Raw genomic sequence first — 25302 nt, 5'->3', positions numbered from 1 at the left:
AGGTTCGATCCGGGCTCTGGGTCATTGTCCGTGTGGAGTTTGCACATTCTCCCAGTGTCTGCGTGGGTTTCACCCCCACAACCCAAAGACGTGCAGGGTTGGTGAATTGGCCACACTATATTTCCCCTTAATTGGAAAAAATGAATTGAGTACTCTAAGTTTAAAAAAAAAGATTATTATTAACATTAACCACTGAACATGTGGTTAAGCAAACCACTGAGTCAAACAAACCTTTATTGGATACTAGAACAAGAACAAAGAAAAGTACAGCACAGGAACAGGCTCTTCGGCCCTCCAAGCCTGCGCCGACCATGTTGCCCTCTAAAGTAAAATCCTCTACACTTCCGGGGTCCGTATCCCTCTATTCCTATCCTATTCATGTATTTGTCAGGATGCCCCTTGAATGTCACTATCGTCCCTGCTTCCACCACCACCTCCGGCAGCGAGTTCCAGGCACCCACTACCCTCTGTAAAAAAAACGTACCTCGTATATCTCTTCTAAACCTTGCCCCTCGCACCTTAAACCTATTCCCCCTAGTAATTGACCCCTCTACCCTGGGAAAAAGTCTCTGACTATCCACTTTGTCTATGCCCTTCATAATTTTGTAGACCTCTATCAGGTCGCCCCTCAACCTCCTTCGTTCCAGTGAAAACAAACCAAGTTTATTCAACCTCTCCTTATAGCTAATGCCCTCCATACCAGGCAACATCCTGGTAAATCTCTTCTGCGCCTTCTCGAAAGCCTCCACATCCTTCTGGTAGTGTGGCGACCAGAATTGAAAACTATACTCCAAGTGTGGCCTAAATAAGGTTCTATACAGCTGCAACATGACTTGCCAATTCTTATACTGAATGCCCCGGCCAATGAAGGCAAGCATGCCATATGCCTTCTTGACTACCTTCTCCACCTGTGTTGCCCCTTTCAGTGACCTGTGGACCTGTACACCAAGATCTCTCTGACTGTCAATACTCTTGAGGGTTCTACCATTCACTGTATATTCTCTACTTGTATTAGACCAAAATGCATTACCTCACATTTGTGCGGATTAAACTCCATCTGCTATCTTGCCGCCCGAGTGTCCAAACAATCTAAATCCTGCTGTATCCTCTGACAGTCCTCATCGCTATCCGCAATTCCACCAACCTTTGTGTCATCTGCAAACTTACTAATCAGACCAGTTACATTTTCCTCCAAATCATACATATATACTATGAACAACAAAGGTCCCCGTTCCCTGCAGAACACCACTAGTCACAGCCCTCCAATCAGAAAAGCACCCTTCCATTGCTACTCTCTGCCTTCTATGACCTAGCCAGTTCTATATCCATCTTGCCAGCTCACCTCTGATCCCCTGTGACTTCATCTTTTGTACCAGTCTGCCATGAGGGATCTTGTCAAAGGCCTTACTGAAGTCCCTATAGAAAACATCCACTGCCCTACCTGCATCAATCGTCTTTGTGACCTCCTCGAAAAACTTTATCAAGTTAGTGAGACACGACCTCCCTTCACAAAACCGTGCAGCCTCTCGCTAGTATGACCACTTGCTTCCAAATGGGAGTAGATCCTGGCTCGAAGAATTCTCTCCAGTAAGTTTCCTACCACTGACGTAAGGCTCACCGGCCAGTAGTTCCCTGGATTACCCTTGCTACCCTTCTCAAACAAAGGAACAACATTGGCTATTCTCCAGTCCTCCGGGACATCATCTGAAGACAGTGAGGATCCAAAGATTTCTGTCAAGGCCTCAGCAATTTCCTCTCTAGCCTCCTTCAGTATTCTGGGGTAGACCCCATCAGGCCCTGGGGACTTATCCGCCATAATATTTTTCAAGACGCCCAACACCTCGGCCGGGATTCTCCCCTACCCGGCGGGGCGGGGTGTCCTGGCGTGTCGGAGTGACGTGAACCACTCCGGCGTTGGGCCGCCCCAAAGGTGCGGAATTCTCCGCACCTTTGGGGCGGCCCGACGCCGGAGTGGTTCACGCCACTCCGACATGCCAGGACACCCTGCCCCTTTCGGCCCCGGCTGGCATGGCGCCAAAGGCCATTCACGGCAGCCGGCGGAGTGGGAACCACTCCGGCGCGGGCCTAGCCCTTCAATGTGAGGGCTTGGCCCCTATAGGTGCAGAATTCCGCCCCTCGTCTTTTTGGATCTCAGTGTGACCCAGGCTATCTACACCCACTTCGCCAGACTCAACATCCATCAATTCCTTCTCTTTGGTGAATACTAATGCAAAGTATTCATTTTGTACCTCTCACATTTCCTCTGGCTCCACACATAGATTCCCTCCCCTGTCCTTCAGTGGGCCAATCCTTTCCCTGGCTACCCTCTTGCTTTTTATGTACGTGTAAAAAGCCTTGGGATTTTCCTTAACTATATTTGCCAATGACTTTCGTGACCCCTTTTAGCCCTCCTGACTCCTTGCTTAAGTTCCTTCCTACTTTCCTTATATTCCACACAGACTTCGTCTGTTCCCAGCCTTCTAGCCCTGACAAATGCCTCCTTTTTCTTTTTGACGAGGCCTACAATATCTCGTGTTATCCAAGGTTCCCGAAATTTGCCGTATTTACTCTTCTTCCTCATAGGAACATGCCGGTCCTGAATTCCTTTCAACTGACATTTGAAAGCCTCCCACATGTCAGATGTTGATTTACCCTCAAACATCCGCCCCCAATCTATGTTCTTCAGTTCCCGCCTAATATTGTTATAATTAGCCTTCCCCCGGTTTAGCAAATTCACCCTAGGATCACTCATATCCTTGTCCACCAGCACTTTAAAACTTACTAAATTGTGGTCACTGGTCCAAAAATGCTCCCCTACTGAAACTTCTACCACCTGGCCGGGCTCATTCCCCAATATCAGGTCCAGTACAGCATCTTCCCTAGTTGGACTATCTACATGTTGTTTTAAGAAGCCCTCCTGGATGCTCCTTACAAACTCTGCCCCATGCAAGCCCCTAACTCTAAGTGAGTCCCAGTCAATATTGGGGAAGTTAAAGTCTCCCATCACAACAACCCTGTTCAGGTGAACCTTCAGAGGAAGGAGCAGTGCTCCGAAAGCTAGTGTTTGAAACAAACATATTGGACTTTAACCTGGTGTTGGAAGACTTCTTACTGTGCTGACCCCAATCCAACGCCGGCATCTCCACATCCTGGCTAAGACCGCGAACACACCCGCCCAGAATCTTCTCAATTTTTCACAACCCCAAAACATGTGCGTGTGATTCGCTGGCCCCACTCACACTTCTCACACTCATCTGCTACCCCCTGAAAGAACCCACTCATTCATTCCCGATTCATATGCACCCTGTGCACCACCTTAAACTGTATCAGGCTCACCCTTGCACAAGAGGAGGTCCCGTTTACCCTACGCAGTGCGCTCATTCCATACTCCCCAATTGATCTCCCCTCCCAACTCTGCTTCCCATTTCTCATTGATCTTCAGCACCCGCTCACCTCCCTGCTCCCCCAGCCACTTATATATATCCCCAATTCTTCCCTCCCCTTTCACATCCGGAAGCAGCAGTTGCTCCAGCAGGATGTATCCCCGTAATCTAGGGAACCCTACCAGATCTTTCATGCAAAGTCCTTAACCTGCAGATACCTGAACTCTCACCCCCTCAGCACCTCTACCCTCTCCGTTAGCTCCTCCAGACTGGCAAACCCTCCCTCCAAATACAGATCCCTCACCTTGACCAGCCCCACTTCCCTCCACCTCCTGTGAATTGGACATTCTGAATTCTCCCTCAGTGCACCCAAACAGGCGGATGAGTGTGGTGACCAGGGGATTTTCACAGTAACCTCATTGCAGTGTTAATGTAAGCCTACTTGTGACACTAATAAAGATTTATTATTTCCTGATTTATACCGCGTATTCTAAATGATGGGTGGAATGTAAATTACTCCAACTAATATTTGCTGCCCATTGCTGTTTCTCCGCTCCAGCCAAATTAATTGTGCATGTTGTTCTTCCGATCCAAGATCTCTCCCACTACTGCACTGATCTCATCCGTTGTTACCAGTGCTGCCTGGGCCTTCCTTTTCTTTTTTGCCCATCCTTCATGAACATTGAATATGTTTGAATATTCAGTTCCCACCCTTGCGGTCATGTCTCCATCATGGCAAATAGATCATACTCATTTATGTCTATTCATGCCATCAGTTCACCTACCTTGTTGCAAATGCTGTGTGCATTCAGGTAGATTGCCTTTAATTAGGGGCTGGTTTAGCACAGTGGGCTAAACAGCTGGCTTGTAATGCAGAACAAGGCCAGCAGCGCGGGTTCAATTCCCGTACCAGTCTCCCTGAACAGGCGCTGGAATGTGGCGACTGGGGGCTTTTCAGTAACTTCATTGAAGTAACTACTTGCGACAATAAGCTATTATCAATTCTGCTTTTTAAAGATCTGTATTTTGACACTATTTGTCGGCGGCTTTTGTTTCTGCTGCCCTTGACGTTCGCCTGGTATTTTTGTACGGTACGGTAGCACTGTGGATAGCACAATCGCTTCACAGCTCCAGGGTCCCAGGTTCGATTCCGGCTTGGGTCACTGTCTGTATGGAGTCTGCACATCCTCCCCGTCTGTGCGTGGGTTTCCTCCGTGTGCTCCGGTTTCCTCCCACAGTCCAAAGATGTGCAGGTTAGGTGGATTGGCCATGATAAATTGCCCTTAGTGTCCAAAATTGCCCTTAGTGTTGGGTGGGGTTACTGGGTTATGGGGATAGGGTGGGGGTGTTGACCTTGGGTAGGGTGCTCTTTCCAGGAGCCGGTGCAGACTCGATGGGCTGAATGGCCTCCTTCTGCACTGTAAATTCTATGATTCTATGATTGCCGACTTTGTTTTTCTTCTATTTAAATTCCCTCTCGGGTTCCCTTCCCAGGGGAGATTAAATGGCAAAGGGTCATCTTGATGCAAAGCCAAAATAAGTGATAATGGGACGGGGAAAGAAACAAAAGAAGTGTCTGGAGGAGGTGCGGATGGAATTTTAGCTGCCATCTGAATGCAAAGTCGAGAAACTTCAGAAAGGACCAAACTAGCAGAGGTTGTGATCTAAAATTGTTGGGTACAGAAGGCTGTAAAATGGCGAAAGACAAGAGGCTGTTCTTTGAGTTTCACTGGAATGAAGGAATGAATTTGCCATTGCCACCTTAGATTTTGCAAAGTTGAACTTGAGCAATAGTTGTGTGATGGCAGCTTGGATTTTAAAAGCCAGTAGATTGCTCAACGAAGGGAACACTAGGGCGGGAAGCAGTTAATGCTTTTTAATGCAGAACAAGCAGCATATCAGTTGATGGCGTGAGGATGTCCTGTGGTTGAAAATTGGAGATGCCTGGTTACTTAAAATATCCCTCTTGGAGAAGAAAAGGAAAACAATTTGAGGGTAAATTCCAAGGTTCCTGCAGGGAGCGTTGTTCACAGGAAGCACATAACCTACCATTTCCAGCCATAATTTGAATGACAGAAAATCATGGCCTGTGTATATGGACTGAATTTAATCTAACATTGTAGATGGAGTCACAGCTAAAAAGAAGGACGTAACTTGAGATTACGGTATCAAATCTTAACAAGATAAATATTTTTCTATAGCTACAATACCGGACACAGAACTATTGCAGCCCAGGCCTAAATACAAGATCCGATCAACTTCAGCACAGGACTTGAAATTACATCGGCAATCATTTGTTCCAGATGCTAACTCGCTTCTAAAATCAACTCTTTGGCCTTTCAATCCTGATATTATAAATCAGGATGAATCTTGGAAGTTTGCAGGCTGTTTCCCATTAGTCCTAACACTAAACAACTGTTTCTTTTGGAGGATGACTATTTGATTTCTTCATTTTTGGCTTTCATTCTCTTTAGACAGTCATTATGGTTGAGAGTATCTTGTTGTAATGTTCCTTTTGGCCTGACGATTTTATCTGGGCTGCATTCATTTTTAATCCTCTCCAAGCTATTCCTTCGCTTGCCATAAAAAGGTTGCCAATGCCTGCTTATGTGGTTTTTATTCTGCGATGCTGGTCCCATGCAGAATACACACATCCTGCGCGTCAGCCAGAATTGGAAACTGAATCACTAGCAACCCAAAGAGGACCCATCCTGGGGCTGTATTTCACGCTGTATTGTTTGCTAAAATATAATTGGCTGGAAAGTGAGTGGAGGCGCTTGTTTTGATTAACAAAAGCAAAAACCGCTTCTCCCTTTGTGGGCGGCATTCTTAGAGGTCAGCTGCAGGATTTGGGCCCATGAGACTAAAAACCAGGAATTTCTCCTGTTTCATCTATATTAGTGATGTTGGGGACAAAGTGTTGACCGGGACGCTGGGAGGAATATCCTGCCATGGGAATGCTCGTGATCCCCGAAAGTGTAGACAAAAGGCTTGGTTTAACACCCAGTCTTAATGGTATTATTACATAAAATAATAATAATCTTTATTAGTGTCACAAGGAGGCTTACATTTAATACAGCAATGAGGTTACTGTGAAAACCCCCTAGTCGCCACACTGTTCGGGTACACTGAGGGAGAATTCACCTGACAAGCACGTCTTTCGGGACTTGTGGGAGGAAACCGGAGCACCAGGAGGAAACCCACGCAGAAAAAGGGGAGAACGTGCAGACTCTGCACAGACAGTGACCCAACTGGGAATTGAACCCGGGTCCCTGGCGCTGTGAAGCAACGGTGCTGATCACTGTGCTACCGTGCCACTCCGTATAGGATGAATTCTAACTACCTTGTGGTCTGTAGTTTACCTGTAACAGCACGTGTAATGTCCATAAACTGAATTCAACTTAACAGCAAATGCCTGTACTGTGGTGGCAAAATATTTTTGTTTTAAAAGTTCCAGGAGAGATAAAACAGAGCAGCGGAAGATTTATCGTGTTTATTTTGGACCTGAAAAATAGGAGATAGGAAACTCACTGAACTTATCTCAGAACTGCACCGGTGTTCTTGGGAAAGTGCCTTTCCCAAGAGGAATTTCTGCTTTTGAAATATTGTTTTCATAACTGCTTGTGATTCTTTTGCAGTACATGTTTAATTATGTTCATACACATACATTGGTTCCAATTCATGTTAATTAAAATTTGTTCATTCCTCTGGGTTGAAAGGATGGGATTTCGCTGGGGAAACTGAAAGTTTGGGTAGCTGGAATTTTGGTCACGGTGCATGGAAATAAATTTGTGGGATTGTATTGGGAGTTTCAGCCAATACATTAAACCAGCTCCATAAGTCAGGATACCAGCTTCCAAGAAGGGGTGAAACCAGTGTGCCATATATAGACTAATAGTTACTAGCTGAGTTCAGTATTTGAAGTGAGCCTCTGTTTATATTGTAAAAGGTTGGATGTAAATCATTCAGACTTAATGAACCGAGTACTTTTATATCAGGTAGCCTCTCTATCTGTTCTTATAATGCAAGGTTTGATTGAGTTACTATTTTTGTCTATTAGATACTGGTTTAATATGCTAGCATTTGATTCTGGAATGTAACTGATTATGTATGACTCATTGGAAAGTTAACTTTTAAATGTAGAGTTTTAAGCAGGATGCAGTGCTAAAGAATGAACACATTCTGAGTTTTGCTTTGCAGTTAGAACAGTACAGCACAGAACAGGCCCTTCGGCCCTCAATGTTGTGCCGAGCCATGATCACCCTACTCAAACCCACCCTATACCCGTAACCCAACAACCCCCCCCCCCCTGTTGTGATGTCTACAGTACCCTTGAGTCGGGTTAAGATATTGGGGGTCCCGGCATCATGTTGCTTTGCTCTAAGGCAGAGAGTTGGGAGGTACAGTTATGCACTGCATAGCCCTAGCAATTGGGAAGTGAAAACTGCCAGACCTTGTAATTGTGGCAACGAACCCACCATTATGTCAATTTCCAATGAAGTTACAGGGATGTAGGTAAAATAATTTGTTTTGATTACTGTCAGGTTAATTCCTGTGCAGTTGAGTGACATATTGACTACCACCATATTACATTTATTTACAGAATGATGCTGACCAAATAATTAAATTTGTTATGTTTCTTATTAAAACAAACCATCAACAGTTAGGTAGGGGTAAAAGATACCAATTCCAAGGAAGGGAAAAGTATCAACAGTCTCCAACATGAAGTAACATCTCGAGATAGGCATGAAGAAATGGATTATGATATTGTTGAACAATTGCACATTAAAGGTTTGGTTGAACTTTCCAAGACGTTTTGATACAACAGTTGTGCATAAGAATTTCACTCTTTCACTGACAGATTGAGCAGATGCGGAATGAACTTTTCCAGGAAAGAGCAACAAGACAAGATCTGGAGTGTGACAAGATTTCGTTAGAGAGACAGGTACTAAGTAAATTTAATCAGACTTCTCAAATTATGCAGTGTAAATTCAATACTGCAGCAATTAAACTAAAGAAATAAAGCACCACCAGGGCACTCTAACAGATTTTGAATCATGCAAGGAAAAGCTCACACTGAAATTTAGAATGTTATTTTTAAGTTAATTAACAAAGATGACAAAATACACAAATGAAAATGGTTAATGGGCATCCATCTAGTTAGATGCATTGGCATCACTGAGTCTGTATTCTTCCTCTTGCTGCTTTACCCTATGACTATTCAGCAGTGTTCTCAGTGTCACAGGATACCAGTCCGCAGTAGCATCCCTTTCTGTTTTACTTTTATCCACACACTGGCCATTTCTTGCACCTTTATGATAATGTTACGATTGTCATTCCTGCTGAGATTGACTAACCGAGCACAGAGAAGGAATTGAAACTGTTACTTTCTTGGCCTCTCAGTCTCGATGTCACACATTTACCCATTGAAACATTGAGAAACAGATGTTGCGCAACTGCTGGTAATGCGGAGGTACTGGTACGACTGGGAATAAGCAAAGGTGGGAGAATAGCTATTGTGGCTTAAATCATTGCTTATGTAATAGAATATTGATCATGCAGTGGTTTACTGGACGACAAATTTGTAGACAGCAAGTGATGCTGATCATTCTGGAGCAGAAAAGATGAGTTTGTAAGTATTCCTTCATGCTCTGCAAACGGTAGAAATGGGTGAATGGGAAGGAGAGGATAATGGAAAGAAGGGAGTTGCATCATTGCGTCTCTTGATACTTTTCTTGCCGTAATACTGAATTCACATTAACTTTCTACAAGAAACTGGTTAGATCCATCTTGTAATCAAAAAGCAAGTGTTTACACTATTTGTATGGCTCTATTCGATTCAACAATGAATGCATTATTCCCTGAGCATATTCTTGTTTTAAAAAAGTACACAAGTACCTGGTGATGCACTTGAAATTCGGACAAACTTGATGAAATCCAGGATGTCAGCTGTGTACTCGACATCAAAACACATTTCATTAAAAACATATTGGAATGATCCATCAGTTATGAATGAGTATGCTGTCCACGAGTACAAATTGTACCATATGTAGTTATTTTCTGTTGGTATAAATCTTACTGAGTGTTGATATTGTCCGTGTTTGTATTTATCATACAAAGTATATGCGCGATGACCAGGTTCTGATAAATTAAATGTTAAAAAAAAATTTAGTGTACCCAATTCATGTTTTCCAATTAAGGGGCAATTTACAGTGGCCAATCCACCTACCCTGCACATCTTTGGGTTGTGGGGGCGAAACCCACGCAGACACGTGAAGAATGTGCAAACTCCACACGGATAGTGACCCAGAGCTGGGATCAAACCTGGGACCTTGGCGCCGAGAGGCAGCTGTGCTAACCACTGCGCCACCGTGCTGCCCTTCTGATAATTAATTGTAACGGAATTATTGGCAGTAGATGTCCAGATCTCGCCCCACAAAAATTGTCAATGCTAACTAGTAAATTTGTCTGTGAAATATTCAACGTGAAAATACAAAATTGGAACTTTACCATTCACTCCGTTAACCTTAGTGCACTGTGGCTGAAGTGCGGACCATTGAAAGATGCACTGCAGCAAATTGTCAAGGCTTCTTCAAAAGCTCCTCAAAAAAGCACCAGACCTCTAACCCCTGGAAAGATGAGGAGAGAGGGTGCAGGTGGTTGCCAAAATCTACAGATTCCTCTCCAAGGCTCTCATTATCCTGGCTTGGAAATATACTGTTGTTCTTTCATCATTGCAGGGTTAAAATCCTGGAAATCCCTTCACAACAGCACTGTGGGTAATTGCACCCGCACAGACAGTGATTCAAAAAGATTAAATTGCCCCCCAAGTGTCCAGGGATGTGCGTTATGTGCGGTTATGGGGAAAGGGTGGGTGAGTGAGCCCAGGTAGGGTGCTCTTTCAGAGGGTTGGTGCAGACTCGATGGGCTGAATGGCCTCCTTCTGCATGATAGGGATTCTGTAGATAGCTCACCACCACCTCCTCAAGGGCAATCAAGAATGGGTTATAAATGCAAACCTTGCCAGCAATATCCACATCAAAAAGTAAATAGGGCAGCAAGGTGGTGCAACGGTTAACACTGCTGCCTCACGGCACCTAGGTCCCAGGTTCAGTCCCGGCTCTGGGTCACTGACCGTGTGGAGTTTGCACATTCTTCTGTGATTGCGTGGGTTTCGCCCCAGAACCCAAAGATGTGCAGGGATTGACCACGCTAAATTGCCACTTAATTGGGAAAAATTAATTGGGTACTCTAAATTTATAAAACAAAAAGTAAATAGTTGTCTAAATTTTGACATTAAAAAACAAATAGTGCATGCTGCTCAAAAACTAGCGAAACACACCAAATATTGTTGCCATCTCTATTATGGAGGGGACATAAGGAGGCTATATATATATATAGGTTAAATGAGTGGGAAAGGGCATGGTACTTGGAGTATAATGTGGGCAAATATGAAATTGTCCATTTTGGTAGGAAAACTAACAAAGGAACTTATCATCTAAATAGTGAGAGATTGCAGAGCTCTGAGGTGCAGAGGGATCTGGGCACCCAAGTGTATGAATTGAAAAAACTTAATATGCGGGGACAGAAAATAATTAGAGAAACTAATAGAATGCTATCATTTATTGTGAGTGGAAATTCTAAAAGAAGGGAGGTTATGCTTCAGTTATACGGGACATTGGTGAGATCACATCTAGAGTACTGTGCACATTATTAGTCTAGAAGGATGTAAATGCGTTGGAAGCATTTCAGAGAAGGCTTACTAGACTAATAGCTAGAATGGACAGTTGTCTTATTAGGGAAGGTTTGACAGGTTAGGCTTGTAACTGCTGGAGTGTAAGAGGCGAATTGATTGAAATGTATATGATCCTTACGGGTATTGACCGTGTGGAAGTGGAGAGAATGTTTCTTGTGGGAGAATCTAGAACTGGGGTCACAGTTTAAAAACGATGGATTGCCCATTTAAGACAGATAAGGAAAAATACATTTCTCTCAAGAGGGTTGAGTCTTTGGAATGCTCTTTCTCAAGAGCGGTGGAAGCAGTCTTTGAAGGTTTGTTAAGGCAGCGGTAGGTGGATACTTGATTTGCAAGGCAGGTGGAAGGTAATCAGGAGTAGGCGGGAATATGGAGCTGAGATTACAATCAGATCAGCTATGATCTTATTGAATGGCAGAGCAGGCTGGAGGGGCCGAGTGGCCTACTCCTGGTCCTAATTCCTATCTTATGTATTTGAATTTAGGTTGCATTATGTAAATCAAGTTGAAACGTCAAACATTAAAATGCAGTTCCTTCTAAATTTTAAAATCATTTTTCAGGTTTTAATTGATTAATTACTGAATATATGAATGCAATGCATTCAGTTAAGAGATGAGTACTTCCCAACTATTTTGATAAAAGTAACATGATATTTCATCAGGGGCTGGTTTAGCACACTGGGCTAAATAGCTGGCTTTGAAAGCAGACCAAGGCAGGCCAGCAGCACGGTTCAATTCCCGTACCAGCCTCCCCGAACAGGGGCCGGAATGTGGTGACTAGGGGCTTTTCACAGTAACTTCATTGAAGCCTACTTGTGACAATAAGCGATTTTCATTTCATTTCATTTCACAGCACAAAGATCTAAAGAGCAGAATTGCATATATGGAAGGATCTCAGAGACAGAATAAGGAAGGAATTGTTAGCCAGCTAGAGGGAAGAATCCAGGAACTGGAAGAACGCCTTGAAACTGAAGAGAGGTAAGATATTATTTTTCTTCAAAAATGGGATCAGTCCACTGCTGCCTCATGATGCCGAGGACCCGGGTTCGATCCCAGCCCCAGGTCACTGTCTGTGTGGAATTTGCACGTTCTCCCCATGTCTGTGTGGGTCTCACCCCCACAGCCCAAAGATGGGCAGATATGTGGATTGGCCACACTAAATTGCCCCTTAATTGGGGAAAAAAAAAGAATTGGGTACTCTAAAGATTATTTTATAAAAATAGGATCTGTCTAACATTGTGGACAGAGTATATTATTGAAATGTCAATTCAATAAAAGGAGATGTGTTCAAAGATGCTTCTATAGGACTGCATTCCTTTACAAAATGAAACCACTATATATATATATATATATATATATAATATATATGTATATATAAAATGTTTGAGAAAGAATAGATGGAGAATACTCAACAGATTTTAAAAATAAATTTAGAATACCCAACAATTTTTTAAACAAATAAGAGACAATTTAGCATGGCCAATCCACCTACCCTGAATAAAAGCAAATTACTGCGGATGCCGAAATCTAAAACGATAGAGAACATGCTGGAAAATCTCAGCAAGTCTGGCAGCATCTGTAGGGAGAGAAAAGAGCTAACGTTTCTAGTCCGATGACAAAGAGTCATCATTCCTTTACAAAATGAAACCACTATATACAAAGAGTCATCGGACTCGAAACGCCAGCTCTTTTCTCGCCCTACAGATGCTGCCAGACTTGCTGAGATTTTCCAGCATTTTCTCTTCCATCTACCCTGAACATCTTTTTGGGTTGTGAGGGTGGGACCCACGCACACACGGAGATAAAACTCGGCAGTTTAATTGAAATTTATCTTGGGCTGGTTTAACACGGGGCTAAATCGCTAGCTTTGAAAGCAGACCAAGGCAGGCCAGCAGCACGGTTCAATTCCCGTACCAGCCTCCCCGAACAGGTGCTGGAATGTGGCGACTAGGGGCTCTTCACAGTAACTTCATTTGAAGCCTACTTGTGACAATAAGCGAATTTCATTTCATTTTCATTTCTTTTACTTTTGGAAGTTGCCTAGTCCAGAGAGTATTTTCAGCTTTCATATTATAAAGCACAAAATCAAGTACTAATATTACAGCAATAATGTTATTCAAATTTGAGAAATGCTCTCTAAATTAACCAAGAAATTGCAAAAACTTATGAAACATAATTTTAATCGAAAACACTTGTTTTCCTGTGTGAATTTTGCGTTAATCAAGTGGAGGGATGTGAGTCCTAAACGCTATCCCAGATCAGATGTAGAATTGTTCGATGCTTGGTAACAATTCCTTAAAGTGAAATACTCGAGCGACGACTGAAGTTGATGCTGTCAAATAAAGAATGTGTTCCAGCCTCAATTCAGAAGACTTGTTATTTCCTGTGGCATGATACTGACTGTCAGAATAGGGCTAACATTGTGCTGTGCATCCATGGCCCCAAGGAATTGGATTGAGTAATTTCACATCTGATCAGCCAGTACTGGGTTTGAACTCAGGACCCAGAGGAAATCTCAAGGGCTCTCCGACTGCATCAGCTGGTCACCTAATTCTACTTTTACCCTCCACCTCTCTAACATTCCCATTCTGGGCACCATTTTACTAAAAGAGAATAAAGTCCCATAACGAGCACGTTTTTGGTCAATTTTTACAATGTTAAGGTATATAAATGCAAGTTGATGTTGCTAGGTTGCAAACAAGCGTACATAATGCCATATTATAGCTAAACAGTGCAAGGAAGGCTGACACAGGCCAGATATTGACCCTTCCAACTGCAGATCTCCTGTAATGAGTACAATTAGAATATGTTTTAAACATTTATTTTCAGAGACAGATCTACTCTGCAATTGAACAATCGCAAGCTTGAAAGAAAAGTTAAAGAGCTAATGCTGCAGGTGGATGATGAACACCTCCATCTGACAGACCAGAATGATCAGGTAGGTGGCACAAAGTTGGAGAATATCCATTTTATAGCTGTAACCTGGTGGGGAGCTGGTAGCTTGGGAGAACAGAAGTACTATAACTTATTGTAAACCCAGGAATCTATGCCAGGTCCAAGTTGAAACTTCTGCTGTAAAGCAACATGAGAAATTAATAGTTATATTTCACAATACTGATTCTAGACGATATAGACATAGATTTAATTTGGAAAAAATAAAATTACTAAAGCCTTTCGAGACTTTTTAGTTTCAAATGCAACCATTGGAATGAGGCAGGTGCAATTTCAACAAAATAGCATTAAATACGATAAAGTCCGATACTTTAAACTGGTTGAAAATCACTTCATCCAAATTTTAGACGCCAAGATTCAACTTCTTTAAAATGTACCCTGAAGGTTTGAATGAAATGTGCTTGTTGTGATCAAACTTTCAATGATTTTCTAGTTGAACCTCCGATTGAAAGTTCTCAAGAGGCAAGTAGATGAAGCAGAGGAAGAAATAGACCGTTCGGAAAATGCAAAGAGAAAGTTACAGAGAGAGCTGGAGGAACAAATGGAAGCCAATGAAGAACTGAATGGACAAATGAACACTTTAAAGAAAGACCTGAGGTAGGTTTGTGTCTGCTTCTAAAAAGCAAATGAGGTGCATTTTGCAGATTTTGGACTATAAGTTGGCAAGCCCCTGAAAACGAGCATAATACCAACTTCATACTAATTATAATGACCATTTTCTAGCAAGCCTCCCAACACTGATCCTCGGTTGCACGGATTAACAGGGGACCCATATCGCTTGTGATTGCACTATTTAAAGCTGAGCTGCATTATTAAAGCTAGCACCTCTGAAAGGGGGAGACGCATTGCGGCTGGAACAGGTGCTGGGAAGTTGGTTTTCGACTGAATCTGACCTGAGAAAGAGAGAAGATTGGCTGGCCAGGGGGAGAGAGCAGGCACTGAGACTTTCAAAGCTTCATTGGATGTCTTGGTGGAGGAGGCGAGAATCCCTGTATCCTCAGAGACACGCAATGAGAAGGAAGTGGGAACAGATTGCCATGGGTTTACAGTCTGAAGGACCTGGAGGCAATGCCCGAAAAAGTTTAATGGCGTCACAAGTTTCCCCCCTCCCCCTCTCACCACAACCCTACCCTTATCTATTTGTATTTTTTTGTTGGCATCCCCTTACAATTTGTAGAGGGAGCCCCAACCACCTCCCCGGCTCAAAAATGAGTTATTGACTCATGCTAAGGAGAATGGAGCCAGTAGAGTTGTACCCTTGTCTATTTTAGACACACACGAAACTGCAACCTGGCCCGGCCATGGTGGAAGAACAGGAAAACAGTAAAGGTGAAGATACACTGACACTCGATTTCACAGTTGCAGCCATCAACTCAAATAATGACACTGCATATGATTTAGATGTATAGCATAGAGGTAGGATCTGCATAGTGTGATACTGGGGCACAACTGCAAGGGCAAAAGGTGGGGGTAGGGGAGGTGAGTGCATATGCCAGCATGCTGGCGGGTAAGATCAAACACTGGTTCTGCTGCAGAAGTCTTGGATGAGGAATTTGATAGACTAGACTGTAGGAAAAGTCTGACTGATGTAAACCAGGTCTTGACTTTTAAACATGATTAATACATATATTCATTTTTAAGTAGATAATTAACGTGCCGATAAACAATCAGCAGATTTTATTTAATCATATTGTTGAATTCATTAAAGTTAACATAGCCCCAGATTACCATCGGTTACTGACTGGTCATGATTTAACCTGAGGATCGCCACAGCTCTGTACTGTAATCAAGGACAAGATTGAGAAGGGCAGGGCCTTCATTAATAACCTCAGCCGGAACCCGGAATTGAACCCACGCTGTTAGCCTCGCTCTGCATCACGAACCAGCTGTCCAGCCAACCGAGCTAAACCAGCCCCCAGAAAAATAAACTTCACAGTTGTGTTCTGAGTAATTCTGCTGAAACCACACATTTCCAAACAGTGGGCGGGATTCTCTGACCCCCCCCGCCGGGTCGGAGAATCGCCCGGGGCCGGCGTCAATCCCACCCCCGCCGTGTCCTGAATTCTCCGCCACCCGAGATTCTCCGGCCCGTGATGTGCCGAAGTCCCGCCGCTGACAACCCTCTCCCACCGGCGGGAATCAAAACACCTACCTGATTGGCGGCGTCGGTAGGCGCCTGGGTCCTTTGGGGGAGGGGGGGGATCTGGCCACGGGGGGGGTGCCCCAATGGTGGCCTGGGCCTGTGATCGGGCCCACTGATCGGCCGGCGGGCCTGTGCCGTGGGGGCACTCTTTTTCTTCCGCCTCCGCCATGGTCTTCACCATGGCGGAGGCGGAAGAGACCCCCTCCCCTGCGCATGCACCGGGATGACGTCAGCAGCCGCTGACGCTCCAGCGCATGCACGGACTTATGCCGGCCGGCGAAGTCCTTTCGGCCCCGGCTGGTGTGGTGCCAAGGGCTGCTCACGCCAGCCGGCGGAGCGGGAACCTCTCCGGCGCGGGCCTAGCCCCTCAATGTGAGGGCTTGGCCCCTAAAGGTGCGGAGACTTTGGGGTGGCCCTACGCCGGAGTGGTTCATGCCACTCCACCACGCCGGGACCCCCCGCCCCGCCAGGTAAGGGAGAATGCCGGCCAGTATCTCTGATTCTCAAACAACGGAAATCTACCCCGTAAGCATTCATATAATGTCTGCAATGAATCTAGAATATCTGGGCTGTGATATTTTTAGCAGTGGCACTTTTTGCCTTTGAATGGATAATTCTAACTGTCTGAAAACTGCATTGTTGATAGGAGAGAAATAGGCACAAACATGGGGCGGATTCTCTCAGCCGGGGGCTGGGCTGGAGAATCCCCGCGGCCGGCGCAAATCGCGCCACGCCGCTCTGACGCCGGCACGCAATTCTTCTCAGAGCGGAGAATCGGCGCCATTGGCGCTAGTGTGGTTGGCGTGGTCGAGCGGGGATGTGCCAAGCGGCCGTCATAAAAACGCCGAGTCCTGCCGGCGCCATCCACACCTGCTCTCAGCCGGCGGGAACTCGGCGTGGAAGCGTCGGGGGCGGCCTGTGGGGGCCGGAGGGGGGTCCGACCCCGGTGGGGGGCCTCCGATGTGGCCTGGCCCGCGATCGGGGCGCACCAATCGGCGGCCGGCCTCTCTGGCTGGGGGCCTCCTTTCCTCCGTGCCGGCTCCTGTAGGCCTGCGCCATGTTTCGTCGGGGCTGGCGCATTGAAGCAAGCCACTGCTCATGCACGCGTTGGCGCCAGTACCACTGTGCATGCACGGATCCTGTGACACCCAGTTTGCGCCGGGATCAGCAGCTGGAGCGGCGTGAACTGCCCCAGTGCCACGCTGACCCCCTGTCGGGGCCAGAATTGCTGATCCTGAGGCCGTGTTGACGCTGTCGAGAAACACGACGGCGTCGATACTTAGCCTCGGGATCGCAGAATCCTGCCCAGGGAGTCTTCCATTCTTCCTCTTGCAGTTTGCTTTTATACCTGTGTATCTACTTTAATGTCAAATTAACTAAGGTTTGAAAAGCGCTCTCAGATTTTATTTAGTTGCATATGAGGACAGGATGGTTCCTTGGCACGTCCTCTTTTTTTTCTTTTAAAAAAAATTTAGAGTACCCAGTTATTTTTTCCAATTAAGGGGCAATTTAACGTGGCCAATCCACCAAACCTGCACATCTTTGGGTTGTGCGGGTGAAACCCACGCAGGCACGGGGAGAATGTGCAAACTCCTCACAGACAGTGACCTCGGGCCGGGATTCGAACCCCGGTCCTCAGTGCCGTAGGCAGCAATGCTAACCACTGTGCCACCGTGCTGCCCTTGGCACGTCCTCTTAAAGGTTCGATGGTCAATTGATCTCCAGGTGCCAATGCGACAATGCTACTTTATCCTGTCATCCAGTATTTTAAAGTTCTTTCACTGCAGCCTAGTTCACTTTGTATGGCACCTCCATGTCTCGGTTTCTCTGCGTGTTTTATGCTCAGGTGATCACAGTTACTTCTTGTGGGGGAATGTGACCCAATGTAGAAGTCAATATTTTTCCCGCTTCTGGACTGTGGTAGAAAGATTCAACAACGCTCGTTAAGAAAACATAACAAGACTTTATTTACAAACAGACTGCAGTTTATGGCTGAAAGTTGAGGTCGGAGAGCCATTAGTGTCACTGCTGATTCCTACTGAAGTCCGCGCTTTCACAGAGAATCAGCTCAATATTTATACATTATCATTATCAAGATTGCGTGACAACAGTTTAGTCAGGAATTCGATCGGAAATAGAAACGGAAGCAATGTCATAAAACAGACCTTTTTGGTCGCATCACTCATACCATTATCCTGTCCTTGGAGGGAACATTGAAAGGTCGGAGGAGATTTATTTCTTCCTGAACTTATCTTGTTTTATTCCTACGGCCCTGGGTTATGACGAGTTAGTTTTATCAGGAGTTGCCGAGGTCCGGTATTTTGGAATGGCTTGACCTTCTCTGATCTTATTCAGACTTCAAGTTATACAGAGTTGGCCTTATCAGTCTTACAGTCTGAAATGGTTAGGGCAGCTTTTCTAACATTGTATCAAACATTTTGACCGGTCTGCCCATTGACCAGTTTTCCCATCATGCCATTACTTAATTCGTACCATATCACACCAAGGTTGGAAAGTGGGGAGAATAACACCCCAGTCAATCCTCAATGTTAATCCTCCAGTGGGACCTCTGCTGCTGTTCTTCAATAAGAACGTTTGTATGTTTGCTTTGCTAAATTAACACGTGAATACTTTGTTACAAGCCACTGAAATAACGTCTTATGTGTTACAGACGCAAGAATTCATCGACAAAGGTTTCATCCTCTGTTCTAAATGATTTTGAAAATGATTACAGTACAGATGAAGAAAGTCTGTATGACACAGGGTTTAAATTGTCAAAGGACAATAACTTGTAGGCTCAACCCCCAAACCAGTGCTTAGTCATTGGATAAAGGAAAGCAGCAGCATGATGGCATAATTAACTCTACCAGGCACCGCATCCTGTCCTAGGATTTTGTATTGAACGTCTTCATTATACTGCTACTATTTGAAACATGAAATGTTGTAAACGCATGTTCACTACTGCCTCATTGGATGCCATGCTGGTTTTTTATATTTGGAGTCCTTTGGACAGGCAAAGGAAGGTCATATTTTACTGCTTATCCAGTTTGAAAGGAATTTATAAATGTGTCAACTTAAAAAACAAGACACAATGATTAGCAGTCAGTTTTTAAATGTGTACAGGTTGTAAATAAATTTTAAACGACAGAAATTATTTTCCTTTATTATTTAAACTGTTAAAGTGCCAAAAATACTTTGGCCAATTTCTTTAATGGTTGATGTATTAACCTTGTGCTTTTGCGGCCAATTTTCCCTTGCCCCTAAAGACATTAACTTTTCACCGTCTTTTGCATTGATGATGCATTTTCACATGTTAGTTCTAGCCCAGTGAGGGTTGTGCAATTTGGACTACAGTCAGGCTTGATACCACAAACTGGAATCCACAAAGCTGCATTTCCATTGGGTGGCATTGCAGTGGCAAGGAGCAGGACCCTGACCTTCTCCCTCCCGCTCCCACTCCCTAACCCAAAGGCCCATTCTCGTGCCCCTGACCTAGCTCAGCCAAGACCAGCTCAGTCAGTACTTTCATGCACTGGAACTGGGATCTTCCCGGTCGTTCTGGCACAGCTGCTCACGGCACAGCTGGCAAATGCTCCGCATCAGCTCCTTCAATTGTCATAGCTACCAGGGAACTAAACCATGCCGAGAAAGACATCCTGGATTAATTTCCCCCTTTCTGTGTAGAGTTAGTTGACCTACACTGAGGGTGGCTGTAGGTATAACTACAGTTAATCTCAGTGCCCCTGGGCTGGAAAGGCACAAACTATATCTGGTTTCATGTGGTTGTCCGGTGACCCCCTGCTGGGAAATGTGTTTTTTTCAGACAGGGAACTTGCTGATACTTGGGGGAAAATTAAAAAAAAAAATTTGAAAATGAAAAAATGAAATGCAAATTGCTTATTGTCACAAGTAGGCTTCAATGAAGTTACTGTGAAAAGCCCCTAGTCGCCACATTCCAGCGCCTGTCCGGGGAGGCTGATACGGGAATCGAACCGTGCTGCTGGCCTGCTTGGTCTGCTTTAAAAGCCAGCGATTTAGCCGAGTGAGCTAAACCAGCCCAATTATTTTTTTTTTTCAATTAAGGGGCAATTTAGCGTAGCCAATCCACCTAACCCTGAACACCTTTGGGTTGTGGGGGGGAAACCCACGCAGCCATGGGGAGAATGTGCAAACTCCACACGGACAGTGACCCGAGGCTGGGATTCGAACCCAGGTCCTCAGCGCCGTAGGCAGGAGTGCTAACCATTCTGCCACGTGCCACCCCTCTGGGGGAGAAATTTTAACCCTCACATCCTGCTGGGCGAGGGTTTTCCAAAAAAAAAAAGAAATGCGAATCCACCTCCAAATCGTTGACAGAAGTGGTCCAGGGTCAGGTTTTCCATTTTTAGAACTAAAATCAGTTCTACGGAGGTATGTCGCTTTTCCCTAGACCATGGGGTAATTTTAACCCCAGAAACTGATGGATTTGGGTGGGGTGAGAATCAGAAATAGGAATGCAACCCCCCCCAAATTCAGCCTCAGTCCAGAGGGACAAGGGGGAGGAGACAAATTCACTTTCAGGAGGCGGGTCCATCGTTGAAACCTGTTTACATAGTTTCTATATTTAATCCATTTGGCAGTATCCTGAGCCTCCGGGAAACCTGACAGGCAAAAGGAGCTGAGAAGGGTTGAGTTCATCAAATAAAGTGCTTTTTTAGCACTGATTGTGGGCCAGAAGAAACAGGAGTGTTTCCGTGAGTTACAACTTTTAAGCAGCACCACCCCCACCTCCATAGTTCACCACTTCCCATGCAACATCCAACCGTAACCCACAAACCCCATGATCACTGACCAAGTTTCTTTAATTCCCTGATCTCTCTCCCAACTTTCCTGACCCCCACAACCTCCCCATCGCACGATCTTTAGCCTTGACGGTCACATAACCTGATCCTCTGCTGTCTTTTTGGTGAGATTTCTGTCAGTCAAGCTGGTTTTTATGCAGCGAATGAAATGAAAATGAAAATCGCTTATTGTCGCAAGTAGGCTTCAAATGAAGTTACCGTGAAAAGCCCCTCGTCGCCACATTCCGGCGCCTGTTCGGGGAAGCTGGTACGGGAATTGAACCGTGCTGCTGGCTTGCCTTGGTCAGCTTTCAAAGCCAGCGATTTAGCCCTGTGCAGAAAAAGTGGATGTTGTGGGACTAGAACTTGACGTTGTTTGGGAAAATGCGCCCTTGCAGATTTCCTGTCTATAGTTGCATTCCGCCGCCACAGCCCCCCTGGATATTGTGGCCTTTATCTCTGTTCCAGGCTGAACAGCAGTCAGTTGGGAAATCCAGTAGCTAAAGAGAGGGCAGGCCAGCTGGATAAGTACCTTTCCGGCGCTGCTTGTGGGCCAAGGTGGAGCCTCCTGTCCTCTGGCCTACTAAATGTTCCAGCTTCCAGTTCATGAACTGGCCCCTTTCACGTGATTGGCGGGGGGGGGGGGGGGGGGGGGGGGGGGGGCTGTTAGGAACCATTGTCCAGCCTGGATGACACAAGCACGCCTTCCAAAACGCCTTCAGCGTGACTCGCTATAATTGATGAGGTTGAAACAGAATTGAAAAGAGGTCACCCCCCTGTTAAATTCAGCAGGACCTATAGGAAATCTATATTTCTGGCTGTCCTGGCCTCTAAACCTCCCCACCACTTCCTTGCTGCCTCTCCATTATTATTAGGGTTTTTGCATCTGTAGAATAATCAGGAGGGACCCAATTTTGTGGAACAGTATCCTAGCAAGGAGATGGGGAAAAGAATTGGAAAGAAAGGAACGCTGACTCCTAAGGATTATACAGTTCCTTACACATTAGACATAGTTAAAATTAATGCCATTCAAAAAGTAGAAGGAAGTTACAACCATTTTCAACAATGGCCTTGCTAAAGCCGGTCCTGTGAATTGTGTCTCTTATTTTTTACAACAGTACATCTGCCATTGAGTATTTCTTGCTTTTGATATAACCTAAATAATATTGCAATATCGGAAATGTCATTGTTCTAAATGTTTTCTAAAGTGTGACCTCCAGCCAATTTTTGCTCTTCATTCAGTATCAGTTACTCACAAACTGTTCTAGTTTTCATGTTTGGTTCGGTATGAAAGTTATCCAGGAATATTTTGATATTTGCCACTTTAGTCCGGATAACAGAATGACTTTATATCTATACATATATATATTGTATAAAAATATTTTGTTAAACTGATTTTTATTATTCCAGTATCATATAATGGAAGCTAAAATAAATGCACACTGTTGAGTGACAATCAATAAAGTGCAATATATCTGCAAACATATAATGTGATTTGTTGTGCCAGGAAGATGAGAGAGGTGAATAGTTGTATTTGGATGTCATATACTAAACCTGAATGTCTTACTCTACATCTGCATTTACTAGTTTCTGTAGTGGGCACTAGAATTGGACAACATTTAAGTGCCTTTAAACACTGAAGCTACCTCCATGCATGTAAAGCTGTAAGGCACCGATTGCTACAAATAAAGTTTCTAAAACCACATGTATCTGCAGTTGTTATTCAGCATATTGTTTCTGCTCATTGTGACGATAAAAGTCAAGATGTCATGTTTGCGGTGCTGAGGACCCGGGATCGATCCTGGCCCCGGTTCACTGTCCGTGTGGACATTCTCCCCGTGTCTGCATGGGTCGCACCCCCACAACCCAAAGATGTACAGAGTAGGTAGATTAGCCATGCTAAATTGCCCCTTAATTGGAAAAATAAATGAATTAGGTATTCTAAATTTATTTCTCAAAAAGATGTCTTTGTATGACGAACAGTGAACACTTCCTGAAAGCAATTTTAACTTTAAGGGGTAGATTAAAAAAAGGTTTTGCGCAGATTACATCATTCTAACATGGCAATAAATTTCAATTACCGGGTATATCAGAATTACTTGTTGTTGAGACACTGGCATAGTGGTAATCCTGAAGCCCAGGCTTAATGCACGGTTCAAATCCGACCACACCGGCTTATGAAATTTGAATTCAACCAAAAAAAAATCTGGAATTGAAAACTTGTCCCATCCTGATACCATCACTGATTTTTCTTAAAAACCCATCTGGTTCACTTAACGTCCTTTAGGGAATGAAATCTGCAGAGGGCTCTTGACTGCTTTCTGAAATGGCCCAGCAAGCCACTCAGCACAAGGAAATTAGGGATGGACAGCAAATGCTGGCATTGCCGGCAATGCTCACATCCCTTGAAAGATTAAATAAAAGTTGCGATCTTTTTGATTTCTGCACTTAAAAAAAATACCGTTGATCAATGGTTTTTATTGCAGTTTGACCGTTGCTTGAGTTTTGGCGTTCTACAGCACCAGACCGTAAAGCCAGTTTCCGTCTTTTATTCTATAAAAGAATTACGTATTATAATAAGCTTTATTATTGTCACAAGTGGGCTTACATTAACACTGCAATGAAGTTACTGTGAAAAGCCCCTAGTCGCCACATTCCGGCGCCTGTTCAGGTACACAGAGGGAGAATTCAGAATTCTCAGCCGGTACGGGAATTGAACCCGTGCTGCTGGCCTTGTTCTGCATTACAAACCAGCTGTCTAGCCCACTGAGCTAAACCAGCCCTGTTAACATTCAGCAATGTAATTTTGTCATAATTGAAGTATTAGCAGATGAGGCAAATTATCAAAACATTGGGCAGGATGGGATGGTGATTCCCACAATGTACATCTCTGCGTCACAGCCGAAATAAGTTTTGTTCCTGGCAGTGGAACTTTAAAAAATTCTTCACCAGGAGTAATTTTTCTTTGAAGAAATATTTTGCATAAATTCAACTCGAGGCATTCATCAAGTTGGAAAGTAGTTTGGCTAAAATAAGGCCCATTCTAAATGTTACAAAATGTTCCATTGACCAGACATAATGACTATTCATTGTTTAGAATAAATGCACCATTCACAGATAAATTCGTTGATCGTCCCAGTTAAACCAGCCCCTACCTTGAGAGCTTCATGTAACATGGATTATAAACTAATGTCCAAGAAGAAAGCTTCAAGTACGATTGATCCTGTTGACCAATACTGGCGTCAAACACAGAAATGCCAATTCTGTATCATTACTTTACCTTCAATGCAGGATATCCAACTGTGGCTACTTCATTGCAGTAAATAGAACATAACAGTACAGAAGGAGGCCATTCAGCCCATCGAGCCTGCACCGACCCACTTAAGACCTCGCTTCCACCCTATCCCTGTAACCCCTCCTAACCTTTTTGGACAATAAGGGCAATTTATCATGGCCAATCCACTGAACCGTCTTTTGGACTGTGGGAGAAAACCGGAGCACCCGGAAGAACCCCATGCAGACACGGGGAGAACATGCAGACTTTGCACAGACAGTGACCCAGCAGGGAATCAAACCTGGGACCCTGGAGCTGTGAAGCCACAATGCTATCCACTTATGCTACTGTGCTGCCCAAGTACATGTCTTGTAAAGTCACTGATCTGCTGTGTAATGCGTGCGGAGGATTCTTTGGCATATTGGGTTGTTAGAATAAGCATACGTTATCAGAAGGAAGTTTAGGATGCCCAAGGTTCCCTGGTTTGTCTAAATCAGGGACATATCAAGGTCCTTTCCTGTTTGGAGAGTGATTTCAAGCTTGTTGTGTTAAGTGTGGATTTAACAGCACAGTGAAACAATCAGTGCCCTGGTTACTTTTTCCAACCTCGTCGTACGATCCTCCTTTGGTTCTGCATTTCTCCAAGAGCAATGTGGATAACCTCATTCATGTGAAACCTCGTCTTGTGATTTGCCTTTCCTATACAAACTAGCTTCTGATGCCCTCTACTGGCTTCTCCAGTAGAGGGCAGCAGAGTCCTGGTTTGGTCCACAAAAATAACCTCATGTTTTAATGGGTTATGCCATATTTAAAATTAAATACGGTCATATCCATACATTGTAATATTTAGCACTCGTGCTACTCCATCCCCTGCCTCAAGACCACTATCCTGTTATTTCCCCCCTCTTATCTACCCCAGCACGTCATTAAATCTCCACCCACTGTTTTATCCTGTCACTGTTTTACTTAGAGCTG

At 44.4% G+C, this 25302-nt stretch overlaps 1 protein-coding gene across 7 annotated transcripts in view; it reads left to right on the top strand.

Moving 5' to 3' along the window:
* cgnl1 (cingulin-like 1) overlaps nt 1–20096 on the top strand; it is a 174069-nt gene extending 153973 nt beyond the window's left edge. For all 7 annotated transcript variants that reach the window (XM_038813300.1, XM_038813302.1, XM_038813298.1 and 4 more), the window contains 5 exons: nt 8245–8328; nt 11992–12116; nt 13968–14076; nt 14524–14687; nt 18905–20096. In XM_038813300.1, coding sequence (XP_038669228.1) covers nt 8245–8328; nt 11992–12116; nt 13968–14076; nt 14524–14687; nt 18905–19028 — 606 coding nt within the window. In that variant the 3' untranslated portion in view covers nt 19029–20096. The remainder of the gene's footprint in view (nt 1–8244; nt 8329–11991; nt 12117–13967; nt 14077–14523; nt 14688–18904) is intronic.
* Nucleotides 20097–25302: the final 5206 nt, after the last annotated feature.

The sequence above is a fragment of the Scyliorhinus canicula genome, chromosome 12, assembly GCF_902713615.1.
Source record: "Scyliorhinus canicula chromosome 12, sScyCan1.1, whole genome shotgun sequence".
NCBI classification, from domain to species: Eukaryota; Metazoa; Chordata; class Chondrichthyes; order Carcharhiniformes; family Scyliorhinidae; genus Scyliorhinus; species Scyliorhinus canicula.
The sequence above is the reverse complement of the archived record's forward strand: the minus strand, read 5'-3'. Positions and strand labels throughout refer to the sequence as shown.